The following is a 17,807-nucleotide window of genomic DNA, read 5'->3' as shown; positions in this document are numbered from 1 at the left end:
TAGGTTTTGAGAATCAGACACGGGTCCTCTGCAAAAACAAGTACTCTCAACTGCCAAGTCATCTATCTCTCCAGCCCCCAACATGTTTCCTGAATTTCTAAATTATATTGGGGTGTGGCGGCACATGCTTATAACACCAATACTTGAGAGGGGAGGAAGGAGGACTGCCTTGTGATTATCACCAGCCCTGCTAACATAGTGAGTACCGTGCAGCCAGGGCTACAGAACAAGATTCTGCTTCAAACATTAATGAATTAATTCAATTCCCAGACAGCTCCTGGCTCCTCTGGGAACTTCCTTCAATTGCCATGAATCTTTAGTACCCGGCTCCCTAGACAGTCTGTCTTGCCTCCCCAAGGAGGTCTTCGACTGCACACTTCCCATCTCTGAGAGGGAAAAAGTCAGGAGAATCTGCACGTTCTGAATCACAGGACTGCAAGAGCTCCTCAGGCTCAGTCCCACAAAGGCTGGCAGGGCCCTACATCATTCTGGGAGACGGCCCATGAGTTAATAAGAGTACTTATTCTTTCAAAAGACCTGGGTCCGGTTCCCAGCTCCGACATCACATCAGGCGGCTCACAACTACCTGTTCCAGAGGACCCAACAGCCTCTGGCCACCACAAGGCACCTGCACACACCTAATCAGTCCATCAGTCATGGGTTCTTAGTTTGGAGCACACACTGTAGCTGGCTGTAAGCATGAGGCAACCCTCTTGCCTCAGTGTCTCTATGCTGGGATTAGAGGTGTGAGCCACCAAACCTGGTTCTTTGGCTACCTGAGATCCTGTAGCCCAAGCTTTCTTAGGTGAGGAAGGGTCCAGTGCCCTGCAAGTTTAGGAAGCAGGAGCATGCTGCAGGCCCATACTTTCCTACAGCCATACCTTGAAGGAGGAGAGGTCCACAGTCTGGAAGTGTTGGAGGGCCTCACTGAAGGAGACGAGCTGGCCAGGCTGTTGGGAGCTGATTCCACTCTCTGGGTAAAAAGAGAAGACACCTGAGGAGTTGAGATGGTAGTTGTCCTAACAGCAAACATCCACTGATGGCCAGCTGGTTGTTACCTCTGAACCGAGCACTGGCTACCAACTTGTCACTAGCAATACAGGGGGTGGCTGGTGTCACTCTCTGTGAGATCTCTCCTGAGCTTGGTGTGAAGTTTGGGTGAGACCTAGATGGCCTCTACCCTTCTTCAGCTCCATCTAAATTGGTCAGGAAAGGACTTGAGGCAATTCTCCATCCCCTTCCCCAACCTTCAGAGACTGCCAGCAGATGGCTTCCACAGGGGCCCTCACTGCCTGCCTCCACCCCATCCCTTCAGGGGCTAACTCTGACCAAGGCTCTCTTGTCTCCCCTCAGCACTGGGTGGAGGGTGGGCAGCGCTGGCGGCGTTGCCCTGTGGTGTTCCTTCCCTACTTCATGTAGTAGATATCATTTCCGGATCTGTGGAGGAGACTATACTATGTCACATAATGAAAAATTAAGCTTCTAATCCCAGTCCCAGCTACATTGGCTGTGCACTGGGATTCTGCAGGTGGCTGTGCTGGACAGCTCCATCTCCATACCTACCTGTGTCTGGATGGATGGTGTCCACCACGTCCCACTCTTCCTGGGCTCTGAGCACCTCCGAATTTACAACTGCAACAGCAAGAAAAGGAGTCTGTGAGGCCGCTCTCACACAGCCCTTCCCGCCAAACCACAGCTGTCCTCCTGGTCAATCGGCCTGCAGGAGGCGGTAAGGGTTAGAGCAGGCGGTCATGTCTGAATCCAGGTGGCTTCATCAGAGAGACCAGGACGAAAAAAGGAAGTGCTTAGACATTGCAGAGCCAGAGAAAAAGGGCACAGGAGCACCATGCCCACAGGGATCCTCAGGGAGGCCTCAGTACAGGAGCACCATGCCCATAGGGATCCCCAGGCCTCCCTGAAGATCCCTGTGGGCATGGTGCTCCTGTACCCTTTGGCCGCCCTGGGGATTCCTGTGGGCATGGTGCTCCTGTACCCTGTCTTTAAAATACTAATAAGGGCTGGAAAGATGGCTCATCGGTTAAGAGCACTGACTGCTCTTCCAGAGGTCCTGAGTTCAATTCCCAGCACCCACATGGTGGCTCACAACCATCTGTAATGAGATCTAGTGCCCTCTTCTGGCCTGCAGTCATACATGCTGTATACATAATAATAAATAAATAAGTCTTAAAATACTAATAAAATAAAAACATGCTATTTCTTTATTATTTACTTATGTGCATATCTATGTGTATGCACGCAGGTGTCAGTAATGGCCAAAAGCAGGTGTGGATTCCCTGGAGCTGGCATCATAGGCAGTTGTGAGCCACCTGCCCAGGGTGCGCAGAACTGAAATCTGAAATCTAGTGCTCTGAAACAGCAGCAAGCTTGCTTTCTTTCTTTCTTTCTTTCTTTCTTTCTTTCTTTCTTTCTTTCTTCATTCATTCATTCATTCATTCATTCATTCATTTATGGTTTTTTGTTTTGTTTTGTTTTTTGAGACAGGGTTTCTCTGTGTAGTTTTGGTGCCTGTCCTAGATCTTGCTCTATAGACCAGGATCTCGCTCTGGTAAGCACTATTAACTACTGAGCCATCTCTCCAGCTTCAACATTAAAAAAAAAAAATAGTAAGTGACATATATTCACTTGGGACAAAAGTCTGGTGTGTCAGATTTTTTTCAGGAAATAATTGCAGAGAGGGCAAAAGTATTTTAATTCTTGGGGGTTGCAACATGGATAACAGAAAAGTGAGAAAGGCATGATACCAACCTGAAGCCAAGCATGAGAGTTCATGTCTGTAACCACAGCACACAGGAAGACTGCTGTGAGTCTAGGGCTAGCCTGGGCTATGGTGAGACCTTGCCTTAAAAATAGTCATAGTGATGGGAAAGTTTTAATAACAAAAAGAGTGGAAAGAATACTAAACAAGCCGGGCGGTGGTGGCGCACGCCTGTAATCCCAGGGAAGCAGAGGCAGGTGGATCTCTGTGAGTTCAAGGCCAGCCTGGTCTACAGAGCTAGTCCAGGACAGGCTCCAAAGCTACAGAGAAACCCTGTCTCGAAAAACCAAAAAAAAAAAAAAAAGAACACTAAACAAGTCATTGCTCAGTCTGCCACAGAGTCAGACTTTTTTGGTTTGTCATGTGTGGTCATGACTTTCAGTGAACTTGTGCAAACAGGGTCTGCTGCTTGGGTATATCTTTTGTCCTCTCCAGAAGACTTCATTTTGACTTTGATGAAAATTATGACTCATACAATTTAAAAAATGCCAAGCAGTGTGGCAATCTTTAATCCCAGCACTTGGGAGGCAGAGGCAGCCGGATCTCTGTGAGTTCGAGTCCAGCCTGTTCTACTTAGACTGTCTCAAAACCAAACAGGAAGGACAGGAACTAGAAGAGACATTGTGTATGTAACCTCTCTTTGTCGTGGGACACCCTGCACCAACGGCAGGTAGGACACCAGATACAGCCCCTTCTGAACCTCAGTGAACCTCAGGTTGTCTGTTTCTTTGGTTTTTTAGGTAGAGTCTCCTGTAGCCCTGGGCTATCTTGAACTTACAATCCAGCCAAGAATAACCTTTAAATTTCTGACCTTTCTACCTCCACTTCCCAAGTGCTGGAGATACAGGCATGTGCCACCATGCCTGCTTAAACCCCTATTCCATACAAAATTACCCAGCCTCTGGTACTTGTTGTAGTAATAAAGGATGCATTGACAGAAGAGACTTGTAGATGAAATAAAACACAACCCAATGCTAATGAAAACTGAGGAGAAAGCGGCTGGGAGAGGAGAGGCTTCACTGCTGCTGCTTACTAGCTGGGGTTTTGTTTTTGTTTTTTTTTTTTTTTCCAAATTACTTAACCATGTGCGAGTTCTCTTGGGACTGCTGTAAGCACGAGGCAACTCTCCAATGTCTTACATGGGTATGCAGCCTAGAGGGAAGAGTTTAACAAATGTTCACTACTGTTACTGACACAGCCACGGTTAAGGCCAGCAGGTTAGTGGGATCAGGGGAAATGATGCAGGGTCCTGAGGAATGGACTGCTAGGAAATTCCACCTTGCTACTTCCAGCCTTGGGGTGGCAGACACGGAGACTCAGAATGACTGAGTCCACAGGACTTAGTCTTGCATGAATAGAGAAAATGAAGTTCAACCTTTAGCATTCAAGACTATGGGAGATAAAAATGAGGGGCAAAGGGGCTGAACCAAGAGACGAAGGAGGGGTTGGGGATTTGGCTCAGGGCATCTGCCTAGCAAGCGGAAGGCCATGGGTTTGGTCCTCAGCTCCCCTCCAAGAGGGGACAGGCTGGAGAGATGGCTTAGCAGTTAAGAGCACTTGTTCCAAAGGATGAGTTTAGTTCTCAGCATCCAGACTGGGAGCTCACAGCTGACAATAACTCTAGCTTCAAGGCATCCAACACCCTCTTCTGGCCTCCACAGGCACCCAGTAACATTCACACACACACACACACACACACACACACACACACACACACACACTAATAATAATAATTCTTTAAAAAAGAGTGTGTGGGCTAGGTGGTGCACTCCTAGAATCCCAGCACTAAGGAGGCAGAGGCAGGGGGAACACAGCAAGTTAAGGCTAACCTGATCTACAGAGCGAGCTCTAGGACAGACAGGGTTACACAAGACCTTGTCTCAAAAACCAGAAAACAAAAACAAGTGAGGAGTATGGAACATAGGAAAAGTGGTGAACAGAGCCTTCCGACCTTCGACCCTGGCGTCCAAGCATCTTTATCACTGATAGACCTCTCACCCCATGCTCGCTCACCTACAAGCAATTTGACCATATCCGTGAGTCAGGAGCAAAAGAAACTTTGGCCAGAGGGCAAGGGAATTGGCCATTACAACATTTATGCAACGGAAAGTTCAAGATCTCAGCTAGCCTTATCCAGCTGGTGCCTAAAATCTGGAGAGAGATGGCCAAACCTGGCTCTGACATAGGATCCATAGGAGCGTGCGCATGAAGCAAAAATCTCTAGGATAATTCATGCAGTTCACATTTTTCTCTTTTACTACTTAACTGAATTCTTTATTTTTGCCTCTCTTATTTATCCATCAACTAGACAGCACTGATTTAGTCATCCTGTAAATGGAAATTAGCCAAGAGCATTACTTTTTTGAAGAGAGGTGTATTGAGAAAGGGTTTCTCTATGTAACAGTCCTGGAACTTGTTTTTGTAGACCAGGCTGGCCTCGAACTCACAGAGATCCACCTGCCTCTGTCTCCTGAGTGCTGGCATTAAAGGCGTGCCCCACCATGCTTGGCCCCATATTGCATCATTTTTAGACTGTCCTTGAGGATGAGCATTGTTTACATTTCCACTGCTGGGTCAGGGAGATGGCTCAGTGCCTCCAAGGCTAGAGACCTGACTTCATCCCTGGAATCCAAATGGTGGAAAAAGGGAACCGACTCCTGCCAAGTCATCTTCTGGCCTGTACTCCCCCCATAAACAAATAAATGTAATTTAAAAATTTCCACTGTAAACAGACATTATTACATGACTTGCCCAGAAGCACACAGCAAACCACTACCAAATAAACTGGCTCCTAACCCAGCATTGCTTCTAATTTTTGTTGGGGAATGATACAAACAAAATTCTGTGGCTCTGATCTGGGTCCCACTCAAACCACAAGGGCCCTCAGAGTTCTTACCACCTGGCTGCCATCCATTGGTTTCTGTGGTCAGGGCCTGGAGAAAGCCATGGTTCTTCAGCTCTGAGATCTGTAGAGGCAGGTGACCTTTAAAGTGAGGGTAGCCTCACTACCTCCCCACACACTACTCTTCCCACCCACTGTATGTAAAATATCCTGGAAATCAGAGACTGGAAGAATACAGTCTGCTCTGATGGGCTGATTAAAAATTTGTGTGTGTGTGTGTGTGTGTACACACACACTCATGACACACACACTCATGTAGGCCACAAGTCAACTTTGGGTGTTGTTTCTCAGGAGACTTCCACTTTGCTTTTTGTAACAGGGTCTCTCTGGTACCTGGGGCTCCCTGCTTTGGCTAGACTAGCTGCCCAATGAACCCCAAGATCCTCCTGCCTCTGCCTCCACAGCACTAGGATTAGAACATGCCACCATGCCTGGCCTTTTATGTGCATTCTAGGGATCAAACCCAGGTCCTCATGTGGGCAAGACAACCACTTTACTATTTCCTCGATCCTAATTGTGTGTGTGTACACTCACTCACTGGGGATTGAACGAAGAGCCTAGTGCATACTAAGCACTCACTCTACACCGAGCTACACCCCAGTTCCAAATCCAACCCTGTTTGCGTTCGAGACAGAGTATAGCTATGTAGTACAGGTGGGCCTTGAACTCTTGCCTTCCTGTGTCTGCCTCCCCAGGTGCTGGGACTTGCAGGCCTACACTACCTCCTCCAGCCTAAAAGTTATTCTTTTTTTTTTTTGGTTTTTTGAGACAGGGTTTCTCTGTATAGCTTTGCGCCTCTCCTCACAGAGATCGCCTGCCTCTGCCTCCTGAGTGCTGGGATTAAAGGTGTGTGCCACCACTGCCCGGCTAAAAGTTATTCTTTAAGTGGAGTTCCTGGAAAACTTTGACTGTGGGGTTGCAGGTCTTTAATGTGGGGGACAAAAGACTGCCCTTGTTGAATGCTAAACAGACACAAATACCCACAATCCTCTGAGACTGTGGTGTACCGTTGGCAACCCTAGTGCATTCTATGCTCACCCTCTGGGTGGTAAGAGCTTATCAGACAGGTGGGTGAGTGTGTGCTTTCCCAGATGTGAACTCCTGGAGTCTGTGCCCTCCTGTGTCCCCAGCACACAAAAGCTTATGTTGGCAGGAGAGGCACTGAAGAGTGGGTGATACGTACAGGAATTCCTCTGAAAGCCATGAGTGTCTCATTGTCCTTGTACAATGAAGGGTGCCCAGCAGAGACACTTTCCACCTGCAAGACAGACAGACCAGGGTCAACTTCCTGCAGCAATCTCCCTCAGACCACAGTTTAAGTTTCTCATCTTTTCCTAGAATCACAAAGATATGAACTTCAGAGAAATCAGACACAACACTACAAAGACAAACCACTAGGCATGGTGGTGGACTTGGGAGGCAGAGGCAGGAGGATCAAGGTGTCTGAGGCCAGCCTGGGCTACAGAAGAGCCTATCTCAACCCTCAACTCCCACAGAGGGGGTGGTGGTGCAGGCTTTTGCTTGAGACACTGGGTTCCTATGATCTTAAGATAAGCATGCAGCTAGTCGCCAGCACAGCACTGTGTAGCATGAACAGACTAGGGTACCACCACAAGAGAAAGGAAGGGAGGGTAGAGGGCAGAAGAAAAGAGGAAAAACTATCAAGGGATTACTGAATGCTATTCAAGAAATCACTTTGTGTGTGTATGTACGTATGTATGTATGTATGCTTGTACATATGTATGCATGGGGGCACTGTGCCACAGCATGTGTGTGCGAGTCAGAGGGCAATTTGTAGGAGTTGGGCCCCTCCTTCTACCATGTGAGTCTGGGGAATTGAACTCAAATCATCAGGCTTGGCCGCAAGCACCTTCACTGCTGAGCCGTCTCACCAGCCCCTAAGAAATCTTACGTCGTCGGTTTCTCTGTTGTTACAAGTCTTGGAACTTGTGTCGGTGAAGTTCATCTAGGCACTTGGCCCTTTCACTCAGCACACCTTCCCCTAATAGTGTTCAAAAAACCAAAAAAACAACAAAACAGCTGGGCGGGGGTGGCGCACGCCTTTATTCCCAGCACCTGAGAGGCAGAGGCAGGTGGATCTCTGAGTTTGAGGCCAGCCTGGGCTACAAAGTGAGTTCCAGGACAGTTAGGGCTACACAGAGAAACCCTGTCTCCAAAAAACAAAATAAATAAATAAATAGATAGATAAATAGATAAGGAAGGAAAGAAAGAAAGAAAGGAAGGAAGGAAGGAAGGAAGGAAGGAAGGAAGGAAGAAAGGAAGGAAGAAAAAGAAAGAAAGAAAGGAAGGAAGGAAGGAAGAAAGAAAGAAAGAAAGAAAGAAAGCACGTGACAGGGAGGGAGAGTCAGTTTTCTCTAAATGTGTGGCCTGGAAGGTCCCAGTGCCCAGGGGCTCCCTCCACACCCACAAACACCTGAGCAGAACAAACCAGACTTGAGGTGGGTTTTTTGTTTTTGTTTTTTTTAAATTCAGGGGAGGTTCTGAATTTGGGAGGGATTGGGAGTGGCTCTGGGAAGGAGTTAGGGGCAGAAGGAGGGGCAAATATGATCAAATGTATATATTGTATACATATATAAAATTCTTTTTTTTTTTTGAGACAAGGTTTCTCTGTATAGCTTTGGTGCCTATCCTGGAACTTGCTCTGTAGCCCAGGCTGGTCTTGAACTCACAGAGATCTGCCTGGCTCTGTCTCCTGAGTGCTGGGATTAAAGGTGTGCACCACCACCGCCCAGTCAAAATTCTTAAAGAATTAATAAAAATAAATTTTAAAACATACACAGGAGATTCTGTCTCAAACCAACCACTCAACCATATCCACAAACCAAACCAAACAAGCTGAGAGTGGTAGAATACAGCCTTGCAAGGCCAGCACACAGGGGGCAGAGGCAGGAGCATATCGCTTTGGAGACTTGCCTAGGCTACAAAACAAGACTGTTGAGTGTCACACACACACACACACACACACACACACCCCTAAACCCAGGAGAAAATGCATGATTTACACAAAAGGAACTATTAGTTTGAATAATTTAAAGTGTGAGGTGCGTGTAGGCGCACGCGTGACAGTCAGAACCCACCCTAAAGTATCTATCCTCACTTCCCACCTTGCTTTGAGGAAGGGTCTCTTCTTCCCTGCTGGTGTGCCAGGTCAGCCAGGCCCCTGAGGGGATTCCACATCTACCTCCCATCTCTCTATTCGGGTTACAGGCACAGGCCACCACATCTGGTTACATGGGTTCTGAGGGTGCAAATCCACATCCTCATGTTGCACAGAAGGTGTTTTACCCACTGAGCCATCTCCCTGGCTCAAAAGCACATTATTTTAAAATTTTTTCTTGCTCTGTGTGTGTGTGTGTGTGTGTGTGTGTGTGTGTGTGTGTGTTGTCTTTCTATGTATCTCAGAGTTTGCCATGTGTATGCAGGTGCTCAGTGAGGCCAGGAGAGGGCTCAGATCCTTCGGTTACAAGCTCTCTGACATGGGTGCTGGGAACTGAATCCAGGTCCTCTGAAGTGCAGTAAGTACTCTTAACTGCAAGCCATCCATCCCTCCAGCCTCAAGAATTTTTTTTAAAAAACATAGGTGTGAAGGCTACTCTTGGTTGTTAACTTGACCACATCTGGAATTAACTACAATCGAAGATGCTAGATAGACGTGAGGGAATTTCTTGACTGGACATCTGAAGGGGGAAGACCCACCTAAATCTGGCCCACACCTGCTGCTGGCAGCCTACACAAAGGACAGGGAGAAGGAAGCTTTGGCTTCACCCGCCCACTGGCCCTTGCCCTTGCTGCCAAGTCCACCCCTTCACTGGCATCTGACCTACTTTCTCAGGATTCTGATGTAGATGAAGTCCAGCCGAGACATCCAGCCTCAGGGGCTAAGAACTGCTGGACTGCTGGATTCTTGGTCTTTCTGTTAGACTCGCAGGACCACAGCCTGTAAGCCACTCTGACACACACACACACACACACACACACACACACACACACACACACACCCCAGTTCTGTCCTCCAGGGAACCCTGACTGATATACATGAATAAATGAATTATTCTGAGATAATGTTTCAGTTGTTAGGTTATCAGAGGTCAAAAAATGTGATTAAAAAAAGTTGTTTTTTTTTTTTTTTTTTGACTAGAGGGTCAAGGGTTATAACTCACCAGATGCAAGTGTATCTAACCTTTTGACCTTGCAACAGATACTGTCATCTATAAGATTCATGCTCAGGTTATAAAAAAGAGAAAATTGCAAGAAAGATGTTCTAATGCTGTAAATGTCTTTTTCTTTTTCTTAAAGATTTATTTATTTATTATGTATACAATATTCCTCCTGCATGTTGCCTGCAGGCCAGAACAGGGCACCAGATCTCATTACAGGTGTTTGTGAGCCAACATGTGGTTGCTGGGAATTGAACTCAGGACCTCTGGAATAATAGTCAGTGCTCTTAACCTCTGAGCCACCTCACCAGTCCTGTAAATGTCTTCTTAAAGAATGTAGGGTTGCTGGGCAGTGATGGCACATGCCTTTAACTTTAGCAGGGAGGCAGAGGCAGGTGGAGGTCTGTGAGTTCAAGGCCAGCCTGTCTACAAAGAGAGTTCCAGGCCAGCCAGGGCTATTACACAGAGAAACCCTGTCTCAAAAAACTGAAAAAAAAAAAGGAAAAGAAAACTAAACAAACCCAAAACCTTAAAGTATGCCCATTCAATGAGATAAATGCAGCCCTGAGGAAGCGCTAGTCTCTGGAAATTACTAGAGTACCACCACTTCATCTGTGGGCCAACTACACGGCCTCCTGAGACCCTATTTTCCACGTGGCCTGTGGAACTTTGCTTTCCTTTTCTTTGGGTTTAAAAGAGACTCCTCTCTTGCTGTTACATTTATTTTTCATCACTATTACTTGGTTTGAATCTTGTTTCATTATGCATCCCTGGTTGCCTTATAATGTGCAGTAATCCTTCTGCCTCTACCTCCTCCTGAGTGCTAAAAGGTGACAGATGTGTACCACTGCTGTGGGATGTTCTGTATGTCAAATGTGTTGTTCTGGTTGGTTAAAATAAATAAAGTGCTGATTGGCCAGTAGCCAGGCAGGAAGGATAAGGTAGGCGGGACAAGGAAGAGGAGAAGGCTGGGAACAGGAAGGCTGGGAGGGACACTGCCAGCTGCTGCCATGAGAAGCAACATGTAAAGACACCAGTAAGCCACAAGCCATGTGGCAAAGTATAGACTAACAGAAATGGGTTAATTTAAGATAGAAGAAGTAGATAACAAGCAGCCTGCCACGGCCATACAGTTTGTAAGCATTATAAGTCTCTGTGTGCTTTCGTGGTTGGGTCTGAGCGACTGTGGGACTGGCGGGTGAGAGAGATTTGTCCTGACTGTGGGCCGGGCAGGAAATCTCTAACGACACCCCACTGTGTCTGGTAAGGTGGGGGAATGTCACCATTTTGTTTCACTGACCTTACCTTTCTTTCCTTCCTTCTCTTTCCTCCCCTCTTTCCCACAGTTTAAAAAAAATACACAACCCTGGGCGGTGGTGGCACACGCCTTTAATCCCAGCACTCCAGAGGCAGAGGCAGGCGGATCTTTGTGAGTTCGAGGCCAGCCTGGTCTACAGAGCAAGCTCCAAGACAGGCTCCAAAGTTACACTGAGAAACTGTGTCTCAAAAAAAAAAAACCAAAAAACAAAAAAAACCAAACAAAAACAAAAACAAAAAACCCACAAATGTACAGCTGGGTAGTTGTGGCACACGCCTTTTATCCCAGCACTCAGGAGGCAGAGGCAGAGGCAGGTGGATCTCTATGAGTTTGAGGCCAGCCTGGTCTACGGAGCGAGTTCAAAGACAGCTGACGCTACCCAAAGAAACCCTTTCTTGAAAAATTTCTTTTAAATTAAGACATTTATGTGTATGAGTATGAGTGTTCTGCTGCATGTATGCCTGTGCACATCACGCATCCCTGGTACCTGTAGAGGCCAGAAGGCATCAGGTCCCCTGGAACTGGAACTGCAGATGGTTACGACCCATCATGTGATACAGGCACTGAATCTGGAGCCTCTGCAAGGGCAGCATGTGCTCTTAACCACTGAGCCATCTCTCCAGCCCCTTATTTTATTTTGAGACAGGATCGGATTACGCTGCTCTGGCTGGCATGGAACTTAATTAGTAGCTCAGGCTGGCCTCCAACTCACCTGTCTCTGCCTCCCAAGTGCTGGGACTAAAGGGGTGGCTACCACACCCAGTTCTATTTTGATTTTTTAAAAATTAAATGTGTGCATCTGTGCGAGCGTATGTCATGTGTATGGAGGTGCCTGCAGAAGCCAGAAAGGACGTTGATCCCCTGGGCTGTAGTGATAGGTGGCTATGAGCTGCCTGACGTGGGTCCTCCAGAAGAGTAGCTAGCGTTATTGCCCACTGAGCCATCTCTCTCAGTGTCCCTGCAAAAGGCTCCAGAAGACCTTCTCTTCTATGTCTTTGATGTTTTCCACAACCATCAGCCTAGTACAAGACACAAAATCTGTCCATAAATTTTTTTTTTTTTTTTTTTTTTTGAGCTGAGGACCGAACCCAGGGCCTTGTGCTTGCTAGGCAAGCGTTCTACCACTGAGCTAAATCCCCAACCCCTGTCTATAATTTTTATTGAAATTCTATCTCAATAATATTTGGTGGTTCCTGGTGTTACAGATAAAAACCAGATTCACTTCCCTCTTCCCTGTCTACATTTCAGCCCCTTCCAGAGCCTTCCCTTTGGAGAATAAGGAAATCTCCCTGGAGAGCTCAGCAAATGCTGCTCTGTCTCTACTCTGGCCCCCGAATCTCATTTCTGGCCAGCAGGTCAGAGGGGAATGTCCAGAAAGTAAGCGAGCTGCCAGGCTCACATGGACATACACTGTGACTGTGCTGAACCAGGAGACAAAACAGGTGTCATCTGGGAAAGATGCCTCCCCTGAGAAAATGCCTCTGTTGTATTGGCTTTAGACAAGTCTGTTGTTTTTGTTGCTGCTCTTAGACAGGGTCTCACTTTGTATGCCCAGCTGGTCTGGAATTCACTATGCAGCCCCAGGTGACTTTGAACTCCCAGAGATCTGCCTGTCTCTGCCTCCTGAGTGCTGGGGTTAAACGTGTGTGCCACTCTGCCTGACTGATATTTTCTTGATTAACAACTGGTGGGGGAGGGCCCAGCCACTGTGGGCAGTGCCACACCTGGTCAGGTGGTCCTGGGAGGTATGAGAAATCGGGCTAAATGCCAGCTGAGGAGCAAGTCAGTAAGCAGTGTTCCTCCATGGTTCTGTTCCAGTTCCTGCCCCCAGGTTTCTTCTCTGACTTCCCTCAGGGATGGGCTGGAAGCTGTAAGATGAAATCAACCCTTTCCTCCCCAAGCTGCTTTTGGTCACAGTGTTTATCACAGTAATAAAAAAACTAAGTAAGGGAGCTGAAGAGATGGCTCAGCAATTAACAGCACTGACTGCTTTTCCAGAGGACTCAGGTTCAATTCCCAGCACCCACATGACAGCTCACAACTGTCTGTAATTCCCAGATCTGACACCCTCACACAGACATACATACAGGCAAAACACCAATGCACATAAAACAAACAAACAAACAAATAAATAAAAGCTGAGTAAGACAGTTAGCCAAAGCCAATGATCGGCAGGGAAGAAAATAGTAAGTTAACTGATGTGAGTCCAAGCAATAGTGAGTTCTTAGGGAATTTCAGACACCATCCACCTTCTCCAACCCAGGCAAAAGAAAACAAGGTTCTTTGAGTCACCCAGAAATTACCCATCACCTACAAGTAGACAGAACCTTCTGCTTTTCAGACAGGGTCTCCGTAGCCTTGAACTCATATGTAGCTGAGGATGACCTAGAATTCCTGATCTTTTTGTCTCTACCTCCCAAGTGTTAAGTTCACAGCTGTCCCCCATGATGGCTTAGCGTCTCCTGTCTCTGCCTGTCTGTCTGTCTGTCTCCTCCAGGGAATGGAACTACAGCTACAGGCACACTAGGCAAGCGCTTTACTGCTGAACTTACACCTCCAGCCCAGACTCTCCTAGAACGAAGATATACGATCATTTTCCCTAGATATTTCTAAAGCCCCACATTCTCTGGCTCATGAACAGCAGAGCCCCCAAACAGCACCTTCTTTTCCAAGTAGGAGTACTCACCTGTCCATCTCGGAATTCGCTCTCCATCCTGAGAGAACAAGATTTTTCATTCATGACTCCAGATCACTGGTTCAGATGAGCCCTATGCTTGGGCTCTGGAAGGGTTTGATGCGATGGTCTGAGCTCCAAAGCTACCAGGAGAGCCACAGGCCCATGTGCTCTACCTTTGCCTTCCTTTTTGGCAGTCATTCAGGCTACAAGTAAGTAAACAGTCCCTTTGTGCCATCACCAAGGTGCAGGTTTCTGTGAGTCTTGAAAGGAGCCCCTGGGGACTGTGAAGCCTCACTCTGGAAAAACAGAGATGGGGTGGGCTGGAGAGGAGAAGAAAAAACTGGCTTCATTGGTTATGCCTCTATTCAGTGGGGGAAGGACTTTAAAAATCCTTCATCAACTGTGAATCTATTCTAAATAAACAAGATGCTTAGCCAGATGTCTACTGTTTACTGCCCACACCACAGGATTGGATGCCATACAGGGGACTGGGGGTTGGGGGTGGACTGTCAGTGTCTAGAGGGCTGTGGCACTATTCTAAGTAGTGGGGTCTGTTTCTGGCCATGACGTCACCAAGGCCTAGCTAGCTTATAGGGGTGAGTCTAAGTGGTGGTTGCACTTTACTGAAGAGCTCTGGCTTTGTTCAGATCTTAGACATAGGTGGAGCTCTGAGGCTTATGATCCCGAACCTGCTTCCTAGAGTTATAGAAAAACTCAAAATGCAAGATATCCTAACCTTGCCAAACCAAAATGGTCAACTCTCTGTGTATGAGACTCTGCATGTGTATGTGTGTGCAGTTGTGGTGGTGGTGGGGATATCAAATTCAGGTCTTCATACATGTCAGGTAAGTGTTCTACCACTGAGCTACATCTCCAGCTCAACTTATGTGTGTGCGCATTCCTGTGCGTGTAGATGTACATCTGTTTGTGTGAAAGGGTTAGAGGACAACCTCAGCTGTTGTTCCTTAGGGTCCTGTCACCTTAGTTTTTTGAGACAGGATCTCTCATTTGCCTGGAACCCAATGAGCAGGCTGGGCTGGCCAGCCAATGAGCTTTAGAGATCTGCCTGTCTCCACTGTCCTAACGCTGGGATTACAAGTATGTGCTCCCACACTACCACACCCAATTAAAAAGATATTATTTTTAGCTGAGCGGTGGTGGCACACGCCTTTAATCCCAGCACTGGGAGGCTGAGCCAGGCGGATCTCTGTGAGTTTGAGGCCAGCCTGGGCTACCAAGTGAGTTCCAGGAGTTCAGGAAAGATGCAAAGCTACACAGAGAAACCCTGTCTCAAAAAACCAAAAAAAAAGATATTATTTTTATTCATGTGGATGTGTGTGTCTGCCATGTATGTACAGATGTCCACAGGGTATTAGATTCCCTGGAGCTGAAGTTACAGATGGATGTAAGCTGCCATGTAGGTGCTGAGAGCCAAATCCTGTTCCTCTGCAAGGACAACAAATGTTAAGTGATGAGCCCTCCCCACCTCTGAGACGGGGATATAGATATACAGAACAGGATACAGACGTAGTTCAGCCTGGCCTCGTACTTGCTGTGTAGCTGAGGCTTGCTTCTACTTCTCCAGGGCTGGGACAAAATGCTGTGGAAAAGCTCTGAACTCTAGCCCTGCTCTAATGTCTTTCCTCCCATGTCTGCCTCAGGACTAGGGCAGGACAGAGATCATATCTTAATCATGAAGGAACTAGACATCATGGATGCTTGTCACATCAGATGTTTGTGTCAAGCAGAGACAGTCTTCTCATGGACAAGAGTTTCCAAGATCTTAGTGGCAGGGATTGATGTGTGTGGGTCAAGACAAAAACATGAGGCCTGGGATATAGATCAGAAGTAAAGCTATTGCTTATCATGTATGAGGTCCTGGGTCCAACTCCCAACACTGAAGAAAAGAAAGAAAAGAAAAGAAAAAACAAGCAGGAAAAAGAAGATCAGAGATCATTTTCTCTCTCTCTCTCTCTCTCTCTTTTCTCGAGACAGGGTTTCTCTGTAGCTTTGGAGCCTGTCCTGGACTAGCTCTGTAGACCAGGCTGGCCTCGAACTCACACAGATCCACCTGCCTCTGCCTCCCGAGTGCTGGGATTACAGGCGTGTGCCACCACCGCCCAGCGATCATTCTCAATATGGTATGCAGAGGCAGGAGGGTCACTGTAAGTTTGAGGGAAGCCTGATCTACCTAGAGTTCCAGGACAGCTGAGGCTACATAGCAAGACTTTGTCTCAATAAAAAACAAAATAAGGGCAGGTGAAATGGCTCAGTGGGTAGAGGTGCTTGCCAGCAAGTTTGGTGCACTGGGTTCAATCCCCAGAGGGACCCACATGGTAGAAGAAGAGATATAAGTTGTCTTCTGACCTCCACACATGCACCATGGCACACACCATTCCACTCACCCCCTACTACATAAAATTAATACAAACAGAACAAGGGATTGGGAAGATGGCTCAGTGGGTAAGAGAGCTTGCTTCGGGTATAAGGACCTGAGTTTGGCTCCCTAGCACTATGGGGGATGAAGATAAAATGACTGCTCGTTTCTGGGCCTAGTTCCAGCAGAGCCCCAACTTCAAAGGTATGAGGCATAGAACAGGGCATTTGGCAGTCCTCCTCTGGTCTGTCTCTTCCTGTATGGGCATGCATACTCACACCCACACACCGAAGAGTCAGCTGAAAAGGTTGGCACTGCAGTGTAGTGGCAGGACACTAGGTTCAACCCTTAACACTGAGGGAAAGAAAATGTGGCTGCAGAGTTTTCTTACAATTGACAAATCATGCTTCACAGGCTCAAAGGACTAAGGCAGGATCTCCAGAGTCAGCTCTCGACTGGGGGGGACAGGATCCATAGTCTCCAAGGACTGGCTGCCAGTAACACACTGGGATCATTGTTAACTTTTGGGCTGGACACCTGACTGTCTGTGATCTAGGAAGGCTGTGGTAATCCTTTACCAGGAACTAGCTTTCTCTCCCTGGAACCTCAGCATCTACCTCTCTTTTCCTTCCCTCCCATCTTGTTCTGGATGACAGCACAGGATGAAACACACACATCAGCTAACCTGGCGGAGTAACAGGTAGGTAGGACAGCAGCAGTCTCAGGAAGGCTTTCCTCTTACTGGGTGGGAAACAAACCAAGTAGCACAGAAGCATGACTTGCTTTACACAGTCGACTGGAGCCCTGCTGGGATCTGTAAAAGGGACAAAATACTCAAAGTTATGAAGTCACTCTTCCTGATAGTTGGTATCTGAGGAAATGGACTTCCTATAAAAACAATCAGTCTCAAACCAAGTACTTATTTCAGACCTACTTTCTTCGAAGGGCAACGTTAAGAGGGTTAGGATATCTAGACTGTCCGCTGACGCTAACCTAAAGAGGTGATTTAGAAGCTGGTTTACCCTTAAATGCAAATGCATACATAGGTATGATGATCCTTGACGGTCTTTCTTGAGGCTCCTACCGAGTGATTGAGATTAGGGGGATCCAGCTAGGGGCGACTTCAGGGACCAGTGTTCGGCTGCCAGCCCTGGGGCAGTGAGTGACAGAATCAGGAGAGAGCCTGTGCAGTTCTCAACAGGGGGTCTCAATTCATCAAAAAACCCAGACAGGCGGAGGCTGTGGGGACTGGGAGGCAGAAACGTTCTCATTGCTTGTAAGGGGAAAGTGGAGGAAAGCAATGAATTGCCTCTGAGGTTTCAGCAAATCCATCGCAGAACTAGCACCAGGACCCAGATCTCTGCCTTCCAGGCGGGATCTCTCTCAGACTTGCAACTTTCAGTCTTGTGTATTCCCGTGGTGACCATTTCCATCTCACATCGTCCCCTTGACCCTTATCTCCCTCACCCCAGCCCTGGCTCACCGGACGCGTCCCCAGAATTCCGGTTGGGATCCCACATCCCCTGTGGGGCCTCATCGCGCAAGCGCTCAGCGCCTCCTGTCCCGTGCTAGAACTACA

The 17,807-nt window shown here is 47.4% G+C and overlaps 1 protein-coding gene across 2 annotated transcripts in view; it reads right to left on the bottom strand.

The window, feature by feature from the left end:
- Elmod3 (ELMO domain containing 3) overlaps positions 1–17,786 on the bottom strand; it is a 37,028-nt gene extending 19,242 nt beyond the window's left edge. Inside the window, exons 1-7 of one of the 2 annotated variants that reach the window (XM_036182588.1) lie at positions 17,712–17,786; positions 16,914–17,042; positions 13,861–14,171; positions 6,862–6,936; positions 5,673–5,742; positions 1,564–1,632; positions 882–973 (exon numbers count right to left, since the gene is read on the bottom strand). In XM_036182588.1, the coding sequence (XP_036038481.1) occupies positions 882–973; positions 1,564–1,632; positions 5,673–5,742; positions 6,862–6,936; positions 13,861–13,914 (360 nt within the window). In that variant the 5' untranslated portion in view covers positions 13,915–14,171; positions 16,914–17,042; positions 17,712–17,786. The remainder of the gene's footprint in view (positions 1–881; positions 974–1,563; positions 1,633–5,672; positions 5,743–6,861; positions 6,937–13,860; positions 14,172–16,913; positions 17,043–17,711) is intronic. The other variant, XM_036182589.1, reaches the window with a different exon arrangement.
- Between the last annotated feature and the right edge of the window lie 21 nt (positions 17,787–17,807).

Source organism: Onychomys torridus, chromosome 3 (genome assembly GCF_903995425.1).
Source record: "Onychomys torridus chromosome 3, mOncTor1.1, whole genome shotgun sequence".
Taxonomy (NCBI): Eukaryota; Metazoa; Chordata; class Mammalia; order Rodentia; family Cricetidae; genus Onychomys; species Onychomys torridus.
Note: the sequence above shows the minus strand (reverse complement) of the source record. Positions and strands in the feature narration are given on the sequence as shown.